The sequence below is a fragment of the Amblyomma americanum genome, chromosome 8, assembly GCF_052857255.1.
Source record: "Amblyomma americanum isolate KBUSLIRL-KWMA chromosome 8, ASM5285725v1, whole genome shotgun sequence".
Taxonomy (NCBI): Eukaryota; Metazoa; Arthropoda; class Arachnida; order Ixodida; family Ixodidae; genus Amblyomma; species Amblyomma americanum.
Genome location: NC_135504.1, coordinates 58,981,002 through 58,995,613, shown reverse-complemented (window position 1 = coordinate 58,995,613; position 14,612 = coordinate 58,981,002). Strand labels below are relative to the sequence as shown.

The 14,612-nt window shown below is 45.4% G+C and overlaps 1 protein-coding gene across 1 annotated transcript in view; it reads left to right on the top strand.

Moving 5' to 3' along the window:
* Nucleotides 1–14,612, top strand: part of LOC144100368 (uncharacterized) — a 51,754-nt gene that overhangs the window by 14,721 nt on the left and 22,421 nt on the right. Inside the window, exons 2-3 of the mRNA XM_077633340.1 lie at nt 2,862–2,977; nt 8,828–8,948. Of these exons, the coding sequence (XP_077489466.1) occupies nt 2,862–2,977; nt 8,828–8,948 (237 nt within the window). The remainder of the gene's footprint in view (nt 1–2,861; nt 2,978–8,827; nt 8,949–14,612) is intronic.

The following is a 14,612-nucleotide window of genomic DNA, read 5'->3' as shown; positions in this document are numbered from 1 at the left end:
CAGGCCTGGACGACCTGAACTGCGGCGGGAGGGTCTTCGGTTACGTCAAAGCTTTCCTCGCAGATAGAACAGCGACGATAGGGCTGGGAGAACTCCGTTCGGAGAAGTTCCACACCCCTAACAAGGGAACTCCCCAGGGCTCGGTCATTTCACCTACGCTTTCTAACGTTGCAATGATCAGCCTTGCAAAACAACTTAAAGAAGTCGAAGGAATGCACCATGCCATGTATGCCGACGACATCACCATCTGGACAAATACGGGCTCACTAAAAGAAAAGGAAGAAAGACTACAGGAGGTCGCGACCTGCGTAGAGAACTACGTAAAAGCGAGAGGGCTAGCATGCTCCACCGAAAAATCAGAACTGCTCAGAGTCTGGAGAGGGAAAAAAAACCGCATATTCCCGAACAGCAACAAGCTTAGGCTCAACGTGTACCTAGAGGGAAAACCCATACCAGAGAAAACACTCATAAGAATCTTGGGCATGTGGATACAATCAAACCAACGGTGTACACATGCACTTGCTCTACTCAAAGCTTCCACCCTACAAGTTCTCCGCATGATCGCGCGCGTCTCCCATAAACGCTCGGGCATGCGAGAAGAAGACACGCTAAAGCTGGTCAGGAGCCTGGTGATCAGCCGAGTCACCTACAGTCTTCCATACTACAACCCAATCAAAAGCGAAATCCAACAGATTGATGCGATTATACGCAAAGCATACAAAACAGCACTCCATCTACCACAATGCACATCCACAGAGAAGCTTTCAGCACTAGGACTTCATAACAAATTTGAAGAACTGAGAGAGGCACAACACGTCGCCCAGTTGCAGAGACTACTGCAGACTCGGTCTGGCAGGGAGGTTCTGCAGAAGTTGGGATGCAACGAACAAATACAAGAAATCCAGCGAACCGCGACTATTCCGGACGGCATACGGGGCACAAATAGAGTGACCCCCCCCCCCCCCCCAAGAACATGGACCCCAACCTACACGAAGAACGCAGAAAGGCGAGAGCCGAGTACATCCAAAAATCACTAGCCCGCCAGACAACAACGGTGTATGTGAACGCAGCCACATACTCCAGAAGGACGGGACAAAACAACCCCAACGCGGTAGCGGCTGTGATAAACTCGGACATGCGGGAAATCATCAGCGCGTCGCTTCGGAACTGCACGGAAGTCGAGGCTGAAGAAATGGCCGTCGCTCTAGCGGCAGCGGAGGGCTACCGGACTAAGCGATCCTTAACAATACTAACCGACTCTCAAACGGCATGCCGAAACTTCATGTTAGGCAGAATAGGTCACAGAGCGCTCCGCACACTCCGCTCTGGCGACCGACCCAAACAAAGCACAGAAGAAGAACCAATAAAACATACGATAGTATGAACGCCGGGACACGCGGGAGTGGAAGGCAACCAAGCGGTCGACAGGGTAGCTCGAAGGTACACTTTTTACCGAGCTCCCCCCACAAGCGACCTCGAGTAAGCCGAACCTGTCCCTAAATATTACTCGGCAATCTTAAACCACTACAAGGGCTGCAGGAAACGGGACTCCCCACCGCATAAATCTCTCTCCAGGGAAGACGCCGTCGCCTGGAGGCTGCTACAGACGGGCTCATACCCGAATCTAAATACACTCAACAAAATACAACCCACACAATACACAGACAAATGCCCATGGTGCCATGAAACACCCACGCTCTATCCCATAACGTGGGCCTGCCAGAAAATAGAGGTGGCACAAAAAATACCAAACCCGAGTGCGGAGCAATGGGAAGGAATGCTCTCCAGCGACCGTCAGGACGTCCAACTTGGGCTGATCCGGCGAGCACAGCTGGCAGCGGCATCCAGCGGAGCCCTGGACTAGGGGCAGACGACCATTCCTAAGAAGACGGAAGACACATCTGACTCCGCCAAATTCCTCACCTACTCTCTAGAGTTCAATAAACGTTTTTTTCCTTCCTTCTACCGCATGCGTTCCTTGGCCTGGAAGGAGAAGAATTATAATGGTATAAAAACTCCGAAAATCTTTTAGTGTTGTATTTTCTTCAAATTCATCCAAGACGTAAAACAAGTGAGACATTTCTACGGAGAGCATGCGTTGTCAAGTCCAGGAAACAGAGCCACGATAGTACGGGAGTAAAGCTTACAACGTGGCCATAGAAGCCGCCAAATTAGTGTTTAAGAGGACCTGAAGGCGGCGTGACATTTTGAAAAACATCTACCCAACGGCCTCGGCAAAAGCCAGCTTTCGTCCTATTCACCTGAACTGTCATCATGCCCGGCGTCACCATGGCCCTGGTGAAATGGCGCAAAGATGCATGTAGCGAAGCAGTTTTTTTTAATTTTCATAACAACGGTTCTGCAATACTTTTCTAAGCAAACAAATTCGTTTGATGGCCCTGCAGTGGGCGTAGTCATGCATGCTGATGATGATGACGAGAGAGCAGCGATTTTTAAAAATAAACTAAATTGCCCTGCCACGTTAGTTTGATTGGAAAACTTGTTTAGAAAAGTACATCTTCCGCTTTAAGTATTAGCAGCCCGCCTTCTGATGCGCCGCCGCCCCATTGCCATTACGAATGCTCTAAGTGGAGGAAAACATTCACGGATTACTGCATGTGTAACTGGCTTATGTAACTGATCGTGTGTAACTGTGTAACTGATTCTGGCAACATTTGAAGCAAAGGATCGGCCTCTTCGACGGATAAGCAACTTGGCTCCTACGCCCGCAAAATCAGTCTTCGAATGCCTCCTCCGTTGCAGTTCCGCGAGTGCTTACCGGGGGACCTAATATCCCCCGCTCATTGCTCGTTGGTTTCTGTGTGCAACAAAAACACATTCTCTGCAATTCTTGCCGGCAGGCTTGTCCGCGACTGCCCAGGAAACCACTCTGTCGCCAGACAGCCCTGACAGTTTCCTGACGACAATTGCCCTCGCCGAACAAACAACTCAGCCCGCACCATCCACCACATTAAAGGTAAGACCTTTCTGACATGCGGAAAGGCACGGCATAGGCCCTGAATACTCTTGGAAGTGGCCCAACCTAGTGGAGCCCGCCCCTTATTCTGCCTCTCCTAGACTCGATCGGGAGCACACCTTGAGTGACAAAGTTCGCAGAAAACACGGCTGGAAAACGCTTCGCGCAGAGACAGACACACTGTTTCATTCCACAAGCGGGACAAAAACATGAATGTGATAAGAGAAGAAAAATAACCACTTAGTTGGAGCTAAGGAAAACAAGAAAAACAAGACAAACAGTCCCAAGGACAGAAGAAGCCACATTAAAGACACACGTGGCGTATATTGGATACATTAAACGGATAAATTAGATTTCCCCAATTATATTTTCTGGTGTTATTGTTTCTTTTTTACACTCGCCTCTCGGGTGCATTTTCTTTTAGTAACTATCCTTATTTTTTTTCTCTCATATAGTTAATATTTGAGTCTTTCTCGAATTCCGCTCATGGTCTATTTATACTGCGTCCTGCTTGTGCAGTAAGTTCATTCGATTTGGAAGCACTCAGCCTGTTTCTACGTGGTGTGTTTTCCTGGCCGGAGTTGAGCGAGTTTTTCTGCTGAGGGAATCAACCCACTTCAATTAAATCAAATCAAAATTTACACGTCTTAACTTCGTACATGAGATTTCTTTTTCTGTCCAACCTAAGCACAGCGTAGTAGTGATTCACCGCACAGCGCGGTGAATCACCGAATGCGTACAAAAAAAAACAATCGCCCCAAAACAGCGAAGCAGGAAACGACAGTACAAAGCGAACTTTAGGACAGCACACTAGGAAGTTCATAATTGGGATGTCCAGCTCTTACCTTTCGCAAGCTCTCGTTACTAAATAAGTTTTCGCTGTGTTTTCACAGCTTTTACACGGAAGTTTTACCGGAAACCAGCTGAAAACTTTCGTGATCTAACAGCACGACCAGTGGTCCATTATTGAAATACTCTACTTATAGCTGTAATCATGCTTTAATTTTTTGTTACTTCTCTTTGTACATTACTGTACTTAGTGGCATTATGAGCGAAATGGTTCACTGCAGTGTAATTTTGTGTGCTACAGCTTAACACCGTACGAGCCGAGAAAATTCAGTGCGGCAAAGAATGGTTCCAAAATTTGGTCGCAGGTATTTTGCTCGTGTTTCACCTGTTTGCATGTTTGAACTCGTTTCACAAAGTTGTGTTATAAATTTCGTCTATTCAAACCCGAACAGCAGTGTTTCTTACGATGTCCCAGTGTATGGCCGTGGAAAAGGGCACTGACTCGACCTTTGCACAGAGGGTGTTGGCGGCCATGGTCCCGCTTAAATAGTTAAACTGAGACTACCGACCTTAGGTGCACTTCTTAGCCGTTACGGACTCAACGGCGGTGATCTGCAGCGTTAAACCACCTGCCTGGTTGGTTTAGTAAACGACCGTTGAAAACGGCCGTGTAACAGCCGGGGGTAAAAGCCGTCATCAATTACTAGCCTCGTCACCTTTTGGGAGCTTCGTCCTAACCTCCTCATTGTCAGTTCGTTCCATTTCCCTCAAAAAAATGCACATTATTATTATTCCCTTCTGCCCCCCACCCCCCCGTCCGCGCCTAATTTGAGATGTGTCCGACGCAGTAATTTTATTTGCTAAGTAATGTAAATCACCCCTTCCTGACGCGCACCTTGCTTGAGTTTGTTTATAATGCTATCAGGTTACGAATACGGTATCAAGTGGAGGGTCAGAAACAGCAGCAAACGCTTATCACACAACTACTAAGTTATTAAACATTAATTTCATAAAAGAATATCTGCCATATTTAGACACGAAGTGGCATAAAATCAGTCCACCTGGCTTGCTCTTAAATAAAGAAGAATGCAGATAGCATACATAAGAAAAAGTCCACTTGTTATGAATTAGAACAGAGAACGCCTAAAAAAGAACCCCGAAAGAAAATTAATACGACGACAGGAGACATGAGTTCAAATGTTTTCGACGCAGCTGGAGCTTGTATTTCCTATAAATGCGGGAAAGCTAAGGTTACCTCCGGATAGGAGTGTGTGTAGGTGCGTAAGAAAATTACGGTGGGGTGCCTTAAACCCTGTGATCTGAACTTGACTGCATGACTGTCTTTCACGGATACATCTCCAGCATTCTTGTAAAAATTTTTGAATATTGGAATATTCTCAGACACTGTCATGGAAATAATGAAGGTAACGGTCCATCCTTCCGATATGCAGCAAAATCTTTCTTTTAAAGTGTTTCCATCGCTCTAATCGAGCAGTTAAGACTGCCATAGAAAACGAATAGGGAACGCTTTTGATGATAGCAAAAAAGTTAATAGCAATATGCTGTAAGCCTGCCGAGGGAAAATCAGCGGATTTATTTATTGCTAGAGTGAAATCTTAAAATAAACGAAAAAAAATTGCGTTCATAAACTCTTTCCCGTTTAAAAATACTTTTCTCCAGAATTGCTGGGTCGGACTAAATCTGATGCCGCCCCCTTTATAGGAAGGCACAAAGTAATTCCCTCACAAATACTCACTTCTTATGTTGAGTGGAAACACCGAAATTTTCAAGTACGGTCGCTGCGGTGCCCAGCAGTATATCGTCGTGATGGAATGTGTCTGTAGAAGCCCACGAAGCAATCAGACTACTCCGCATCGTCAAAATCCCGAAACCTTGGGTGAATAGTGGGTGGATTCCTGGCTGGAACCAGCGTCCTGTGGGCTATCTCCGTAGAATGCATTAATACATCGCGCAGGAGGCTTAATGCCGATGCCATGCCGCCGGTAAAGACGTATTATCTTGCTTTGACGCATTGCAGGCAATTATCATTCCAGTATATTCTTCCTTGATCAACGATCAGCCTCCTCCAACGTCTCGCGATCGACCAGAAATACCGACACCAGGGAGCTCAGCACCCCCGCGGATACATAAGAAGTATAAAAATAAAAAAGCATGGAGCTTGTTTGGCGATAAGGTTGGCTGTCGAGAGCTCTTCGGCAGGGTGCGCCTTTGACCAAGAGCGCCTAGACTCATTAATGATTCGAAGCATCGCTGATGAGATTTTCGCCGAAGGAATACGGGCGCGGATAACTAGACCGCTCCGCTAGCAGGCACAAACAAACCGGACCGAACCGATACTGCGTCGCGAATAGTAGACGGGTGCGTTGAAGGCTGTAAATATATGCAGGAGGAGAGCGATAGAGGCGCATTAATTGTTGAGTAACGCTACCTGTTTCCAAATTCTGCGGCATGGGTAGTCGATGAAGTCGGTGTATTTGGGCTTTGAGCGATAATGGCGAAGCTGTAATGCTATCCTCTTATTCCTTTGCCTTCCAAACTGTTCTGGCAAAAAAGAAAAAAAAATAGATGTTTTCTATTCCTCTATTTCATTCTACAAGAAACATAAAGGACAAAAACAACGAAAAACGTAACCTGATTTAGGCACGAAACAATAAAACAAAAGACTGAAAATGCAACGAAAAGTTCGACTTCACAGCAATACATTTGCGACAGATGGGGTGTTGTGCACAACTCTCGCGGTAGTTTGTTGTTATGCTGAAAGTGTTCGCTCGGAATTGTCACTTTTACAGCCAGACTGGTAGCTAAAGGGATGCATTATTATGACAGCATAATCTTCGCGCCCCGTCCAGGTTTCTCTTAAGGTAATTTTGTAGCAATAACTACATTACGGTAGCATTTCGAGCCTTCAGGGTGGCGGCGCCGCCACCCTGTGGCTCCACCGCCACCCGGTGGCTGCACCGTCAACCCGTGGCTGCGCCACCACCCTGTGGCTGCACCGCCACGCTGTCACGTGGTTGGTCACGTGGTGCGGAACAGCTTCCGGCGGCACTTTGCAATTCAACTGAGCGAGTTCCATTCGGCCACCTGTAGCTATCGCGTTACTCCAGGTTTAACCAGAGCTAAACCACCGCCAATTTTTGTTTCGTCGCCCTCTGACCGCTGGGTTGAAACAAACAAATCAGCTACGTGTAGGTACAGTGGAAAATGATACCCAAATTAATTACCTGAAGTGAAATCGTTGGACACACTTGCTTTCTTATTTAGTTTCCGAGGCTGAATGCTTCCTGCAATCTGAATCTCCTCTACGTTCAGCCTGAAATCCAGATGTGTTTCCTTCCCACCTGTAAATGAAAAAAAAAACATGGAGGCCAAGGCGGGGGATCGTCGACGCTCTCCCTCGTCCACTTCCGGCACGCCGAAACGTCGTGGTATTCATAATCCGTCGACTCCGTAGTGAAACACAACAGCTCGCTGGCATCACTCTTGCAAACATAAGACGGACTGATTTCGACTTATTTCCGGCCCGTATTTCTAGGCAGAATCATTCGCACTGGAACTGCCCCACTGCAGGCCGCCATATCTACACCCTAAACGGAAAGGAGTAATAAAGGGAGTAAACCGTCCTCTGGAAAACTACCCTTTATAGAAGAGTGCGCTAGGGGACTCTTCACTCCACTTTACTCCTGTGTGGCCGCCATGTCCAGTTGACTGTTAATAGCAGGCTCATCAAGCTTGCTTCCTTTTTCTGTAGCGCCATCTGTTGCTGACAAAGGGCACTAGAAGTATCGGGACATTCAAACTCGTCTCCGCTAGGGGATGGCAACCTGCTCGAGCGACGATGTGGCTATCCCGCCTTCGGGGGCAGCGGTACGAACTGTGAGGATGAAGCCAACACGTTGAAGAAAAATTGCCAGGCTCGTTAGGCTTACGCAGGCCGGAGAGGTCCTGTTATTTTTTCAGACTACCTCCAAATTAAGGTCTCCTCGAAGAGGCTATCGCATGGGGAAGGAAAAAGAGGGAAAACAAGCAAACCACAGAAATCAAACAAAGAAAGGAGCGCAGCTAAACTTGACTAAGAAACAGACATGCGATACTGATCTAGTGCTGTGCACGCAAGGAACAAAATTTTGGGTGGGCACAGGCACGCGAAAAGATATTGCTGTGTTGTTTTGCAACATTGACAGCTTGTTGTGTGTCCAGCGCTGGGAACATGCATGTTTCATGCTGTCCAGGATTTTCAATGAGCCAATTCACCTGGCCACGGAGAAAATTTCATTTAGAAGAGGGTGGTTGATACGGGCTGGTCGGTATATATTGATGGAAAAGTTGTAACAGACCTAAGACGAGACATAGAAAAGCAGACAAACAGTTTGTCCCGTCTTGATGCTGTAACATCAATTTTGCCAAAATTTATTTTCTTCGCCACGCATCTACATCCCATAAAACATTGTCGCCGACTGGACACACAGGCGGAAATGTATGAGCCCTTTACAACGGTGGAGAAACAGCACACAAAGTAAGTAAAAAGGGAAAAACTTTAGCCGGTTTTACTTGATGACATTGTTGTGCGGAAGCTGCTGAACCTTGCTGTGATTTGGTGAAGGAACGAGGTAAGTAGCTACTATATTCGGCAATAGCACGTAGTGTGAAGAAGAGCGCATAAAGCAGTCAGCGACAGTCATATGAGCAATGCCAGACGAAAAAATGACAGAGTCGTGTCAAAAATACAAAATGTTTTGTAGTTTTATCGTAAATATTTTTCTGTTTTGTAGTATCCTTTAGTATTACAGCTTTTTCTGTAGTACGTACTTTTCTGTAATTTCTAGTTCTGTTTAAAGTGCACAAAATACTGTTGTTGTTCAAAAATGCCCGTTGTTAACAAAAAGATTTTTGGTGCGAAACATTACAGAGATTCTGTTGTGACGACAGAGACTTTTCTGATGTGTTGCTCGACTGGGTGTCGTCTTTTGTTGGCATTCGCAGATCGCGCAGTCATTCACGTGGCTTGTAACCTAATTAAGTAACTTTTCATTTGCACAGGCACCTTCCCCGGTACTTTCAGTTTTGAAGAATGAAACGAACACGCCAGAGCCTCCGGAAACAACTACACCTGTTTCGAAGAACGAAACGACTACGGTAGAGATTCCGGATAAAGCCACAGGTGAGTCTGATTCCCTGCACGAAATCGTGGTTGCTCTTGATGCGCGTTCCACGGCTTTCGGGAACTCATCACAGTTCAGCATAAAATAACAATGAAATACGAATGATCTTCTGTCTTGTTAAAATAGCATATCCATCAACGTAAAACTCTGATAAAGAATTTCCTTAGACTGCCCATAGTCTCTCCATGACCTTTTGTCAGTAGAGCCTATAGGCATTCTATAGACGAATCCTAAGAGTAGTCACGGACAATGCGTTCATTTATGGTCATATAATTTTAGTGGAATGTCGATAGACAGTAAGTAGACTATGAATAGACAATCTTAAATATCTATAGGATGGAAGGAGTGTAGAAAAAGTCTACTGAGACTGTGTAAGCCATTTCTTTAAGGCCAAGTTTCACGGGGAAAGCTGTTCTGGGAGGGTTAAAATGTTGTACACGAGGAGCAGAATAAATGGCTACTGGCGTGGTCTAAACTATACAGTGTACCTGTTTTAGTTACAAATAAGGCATTTTAAAAGAGAATTCTTCATGCGACAGTTTGACTAACCCACCGTGTTGGTCAGAGGAAGAATTTCGAATGCTTGTGCAGTCAGGCGCGCGTTTATAAAAGAAATACGAACCCAGAAAAGAACTACCGAAACAAAAGTTACACACAACTTTTGTGTACACAAGTGTCTCTTCCAACTATGTTCAGGAAAACAGCGCAACGTTTACTATTTTGCAGTGCTAAAACAAAGCAGAACAAAAAGTGTCACTGACAAAAACAGAGTTGTACATTTTCATATGTCTCAACCTAATCAGTCATAAATCAATGCTGACGTTCTGAAATCTGTTGCATTAATGCGCCAAATGGCTACGAGAGAACCGCATTACATCTGGTTGTTCGCAAGCAAAGGCTGCAACACCTTCAGCTCTAATGCAGCAGTATAGTGCAGAAACGGCAGAAGATTTTAATTATCACTTTCGCTGAAATTTAATCACGAACTAGCCCCACCACCTTTCATAAGTGAACTTGGTACTTGGAATGTGTGTTCATGTCTGCTCAATATAGCACGCATGTTAATTGAAAATTGGCTCCAAATGAGCCACGCCTCTAACATTAGTAAAAAAACACACGCATGCAAGCGATTCACTTATTATATGTGCCACTACCGTGCAATCACAATTGTATTTATTCGATTGTGCTGCGACATTGCAGCAGAAAACGTGCATCACCGTGAGAGCAGTTGTTGTTTGGTGTAGTGGTTCTCACTGCAAAAAAAAAAAAATCAAGATCGCTAAAAATTTTTTTTGACTACGGCCTGCAATGCGAATATCAATGTCAAAGTGCATCAGTGTATTCTTCTCGTCGTGTCTTAATTGCCACTGAGAAAGCATGCGAGCCGAGTCCGGTGCTGAGCGATGCCTGAGTGGCGTCGCTTGGTTGCAGGGGTGCGCCAGAACCAATTCCAGATCCAGGTGTGCGTCTTATACTTTATCTGTGTAGAAACCGCTACCGAGGATCCGCTGCGGAAAAGAGGTAACCAGTTCCCACTTTCATACGCTTCCGGACCGCCGTGCTCATGCTGTGGGATCAATAGGCATTGGCGTATTGACCCTGCAAAAACTGTCCATGACCTACCACGCATTTCTTGTAGCAGTCTCTGCCAAACTGTCAGTCAATTCTGCTAAGCACCGTTCCTGTCATGTGCATAAAGAGTTAACCTTGAAGCTACAAATGTCATACTGTTTGGCTTGAGGCAGGAGTTATGAACTTTTACAAATATTTCTCCTACGACAATGGTACGTGTGAATCGTGGTAATCTTTTTTTCATCAAACATATTGTTACGGGGAAATACTATTTACATTTATTTGCAAGCGTTGGAGGTTAGAATAAAGAGTTCCTAGCAGGGAGCACCAACACGAACAGGGAGCTGCATTAACCTCCTCTTCTTCCTCCGTCCTTTCACGCGAGAGGCCACTTCGTGTTCCACTGTCACTTCGTCGTAACAATATTTTCTGGAAAAACTTTCTCCGTCCTCCGTGACTCTTCGGTTAAAGAAACAGGCTGTCTTCACACTAAACACCTCTCACCTCATCAATCGCGATGGTGCCTCCCAGTTTCAGAGAAGTGATGTGAAGGCTCATGAATTGTAGAGTCTGTTGGAAAAACAAATGTTGGACTAAATCTCACCGAACAGATCAAAGCAGAAAGCAATGACTCCATTCGGACGATGACAGCGTTGAACAGTTTCCAATCCCTCAGTTCAGGGTTCTCTAGAAGAAAGGCTTAGCTGTAGATGTCGGGTAAAGCGTACGGGCAGTGCTAACACAGATTTGCCTGTCTGGTTGGGTTTGAAGACCGCCCGTCTCCAACCAAAATTTTAACTTTAACCCAACGTTTCGAAGCCGACTCGGCTCCTTCATCGGGGGTGACTGAGGGCAGTAGCTAGCGTCTTTTAAGTATAGAGGGAGGGGGGGGTGAAAAGAACGACAGCTGTGTCGCGAAAGGCGCGGGGGAGGGGGAGGGGGGTTTAGGCTGTTAGTCACGCTGGCGCACTGCAGGGAGCTGCTGAATGGCGACTTTTTTTCGTTGAGTTGAAGAGCGAAGTCCCTGGGCATATACTGGGGGCAGGTTTCCTTTTGTGCGGTTGATATTGTTCGGGGTGGTTTGGATGTGCCAGGATTCCAGAAGGAGCCTCTTGTGGTAATTTGTTCCGGTTCCGAGGATGCGGGTCCCTTCAAAGTTGATTCTATGCTCGGAGTCCTCGGATTGTTCGGCTACTGGATTGCGCTCTCTTGCGAATTTGCGGACGTCGTTTTTATGTTGCCGAATTCTTTCTTTGAAACTTTTGGTTTCGCCGATGTAGCTTGCGTCGCAGTCGGCGCATGGAATTTGGTAGACAATGCCTTGGGCTCTTTCTCTCGGCGGCCGCTCTTTGGGAACAGGTAGGCAAAGCGCAACAGTGCTTGTGGGCTTGTGCGCAACCTGGAGACCCGATTTTTAAAGGGTTAATGATGAAATTTTGGTTGGAGATGTGCAGTGTATTATAAGTGCTAACACTGCACTCTCAATTGAGGGCCCTTCGTTTAAACGAGTAAAGACACAAAATTTCCTTTGAGTGTCTTCCTTTTTCAGGGCGGTGCTTACGAATTTAGCATGCATGGATAATCATGTGGAATCCACTTACGCCGGCTAAATAAGTTATAATACAATTTCTTCCCTCGTTTCACGTCAAGGTCAGTTTTAACAGCGGTACACTGGAGATGGGACGTCACCGACAAGATTGCAGTGCTTGCGCGTGCCAGCGCCGGCACGACAAAATATTTGCATTGGTGTTTTTATATGCCTCATGTAATCTCAGCGTTGCCTTAACTTGTCTGTGATTGTCCCAGCCATCGTTCGGCAGCCGAAATCGAAACTGCAGCAACATTGATCAAAACCTGACTAAAAGTTATTGGCCCTGTTCAAGTGAATTCCACTTGGCGATCCTTGTTCATTGATGTCTTACACATGTTGCAACTTCTTATATACCTTCTTCTCCGTCGGCCGTCGTTTTTTTGCGCCTTTTAGTAATAATGTCGAAGCGACTTCCCCACCATAAGTGCTTAGTAAAAAAGAACGATCAAAATTAGGTGTCTCTACTTCTTAAAGGAACGCAAGCTCCAAATATAGGCATGCATGCACCATGCATGACTGGGTACTATAAGGACGCCAGGGTGCAAACTTTGGCCGATTGCTTTTCACATGCCAGCGGTGAAAGAACAACGCCTGGCGCTTGTGTATGTTTTGTATGAAATCATGAGATTTCCCGGGTTCGAACCCGACCGCGGCGGCTGCGTTTTTATGGAGGCAAAACGCTAAGGCGCCCGTGTGCTGTGCGATGTCAATGCACGTTAAAGATCCCCAGGTGGTCGAAATTATTCCGGAGCCCTCCACTACGGCACCTCTTTCTTCCATTCTTCTTTCACTCCCTCTATCCCTTCCCTTACGGCGCAGTTCCGGTGTCCGCCGATATATGAGACAGATACTGCGCCATTTCCTTTCCCCAAAGACCAGTTATTATTATTATTATTATTATTATTATTATTATTATTATTATTATTATTATTATTATTACTATTACTATTATTATTATTATTATTATCATTAGTAGTAGTAGTAGTAGTAGTAGTATTCGATCGAAAGTTCAACGGGCGTTCCGTCCACTATAAATGCGTACGCGTGTGTGATCGACTAGAGGTCTTACCTTTAATGTGCCAACTCGCACAGGTCTAAGCGTAGTCCTATACACTTGCATTTTCCAAAGTGTTTTGGCCGACCACCGAGCAAGTAGCTAGGATGAAGCAGTGAAGATCCCAGTTGAAGATGATAGGATTTTATGACGCGAGTGTGCACCTTTCACAAGGATACAAATTGACGGGGCCCATGTAACCATTTTTTTAAGGGCTGGAGCAGACGCCAAGCCCCGCTACCAAAAATTGCATGCTCCATCCTCCCGTGTTTGGGGCCGTGACGTAATGCACAGAGTACAGAGAAGTTTGAAATACGCCGAAATTAACGAAGATGAAAGTAACGACAGTGCACGGGTACCGGAAGTAACTTACCCTACACCTCAAATACAAAACAGACATTCCTCATGATATTCCCCGCCGCGGTGGCTCAGTGGTTAGGGCGCTCGACTACTGAGCCGGAGTTCCCGGGTTCGAACCCGACCGCGGCGGCTGCGTTTTTATGGAGGCGAAACGCTAAGGCGGCCGTGTGCTGTGCGATGTCAGTGCACGTTAAATATCCCCAGGTGGTCGAAATTATTCCACAGCCCTCCACTACAGCACCTCTCTCTTCCTTTCTTCTTTCACTCCCTCCTTTACCCTTCCCTTACGGCGCGGTTCAGGTGTCCAACGATATATGAGACAGATACTGCGCCATTTCCTTTCCCCGAACAAAACCAATTATTATTATTTTTATTATCATATTCCCCTACTTATTCTCCCTCACGCAATATTTGCAATGTACAGTAGATGCAACATGAATACATTGCCTAGAATGATTACAATCACTGGAACATTTGTTAGTTTAAGGCTGAACAGGATCGAGCTGCTTTATGAGATGTTATCAGAAAACAAGAATAAACGTGCAAATATCGATTAAAAAGAACATGATTTTACACTACAAGTAGCTTAAATAATACGACTCGAGCTAAATGGGTTATACATCGAAGACACAGCGCAGAAACTGAACGGCCGAAGGGAAATCACATAGCACACATACCCAACAATTAAGAACAAAAGCATTTTTGAGTGGTAAACCATTTATGAACGCAATTTTTTCATATAATGTAATATTTTACTATAACAATCAATATACCCGCAGATCACCCGACGGCAGTATTAAATTTTTTTTTCTGTTCACGTTTTTGCTATCGTCAAAAGCGTTCCACATTGGCTTTCTATGGCAGTCTTAACTGTTCGATGCAATAGATGGAAACACTTTAAAAGAAATATTTCGCTGATTATCAGAAGAATTAACCCTTACCTTGAATATTTCCGAAAAAGTATCTTGCAATTTTGCAATTTTTCAAAATTTTTTTCCGAAATTGTTGGACATCAAAGCGCCCATGAGTTGTTTTACTTCCCTTTGTTTTTGCGCAATGTGCTGGATGTACAATTAATTAGCATTC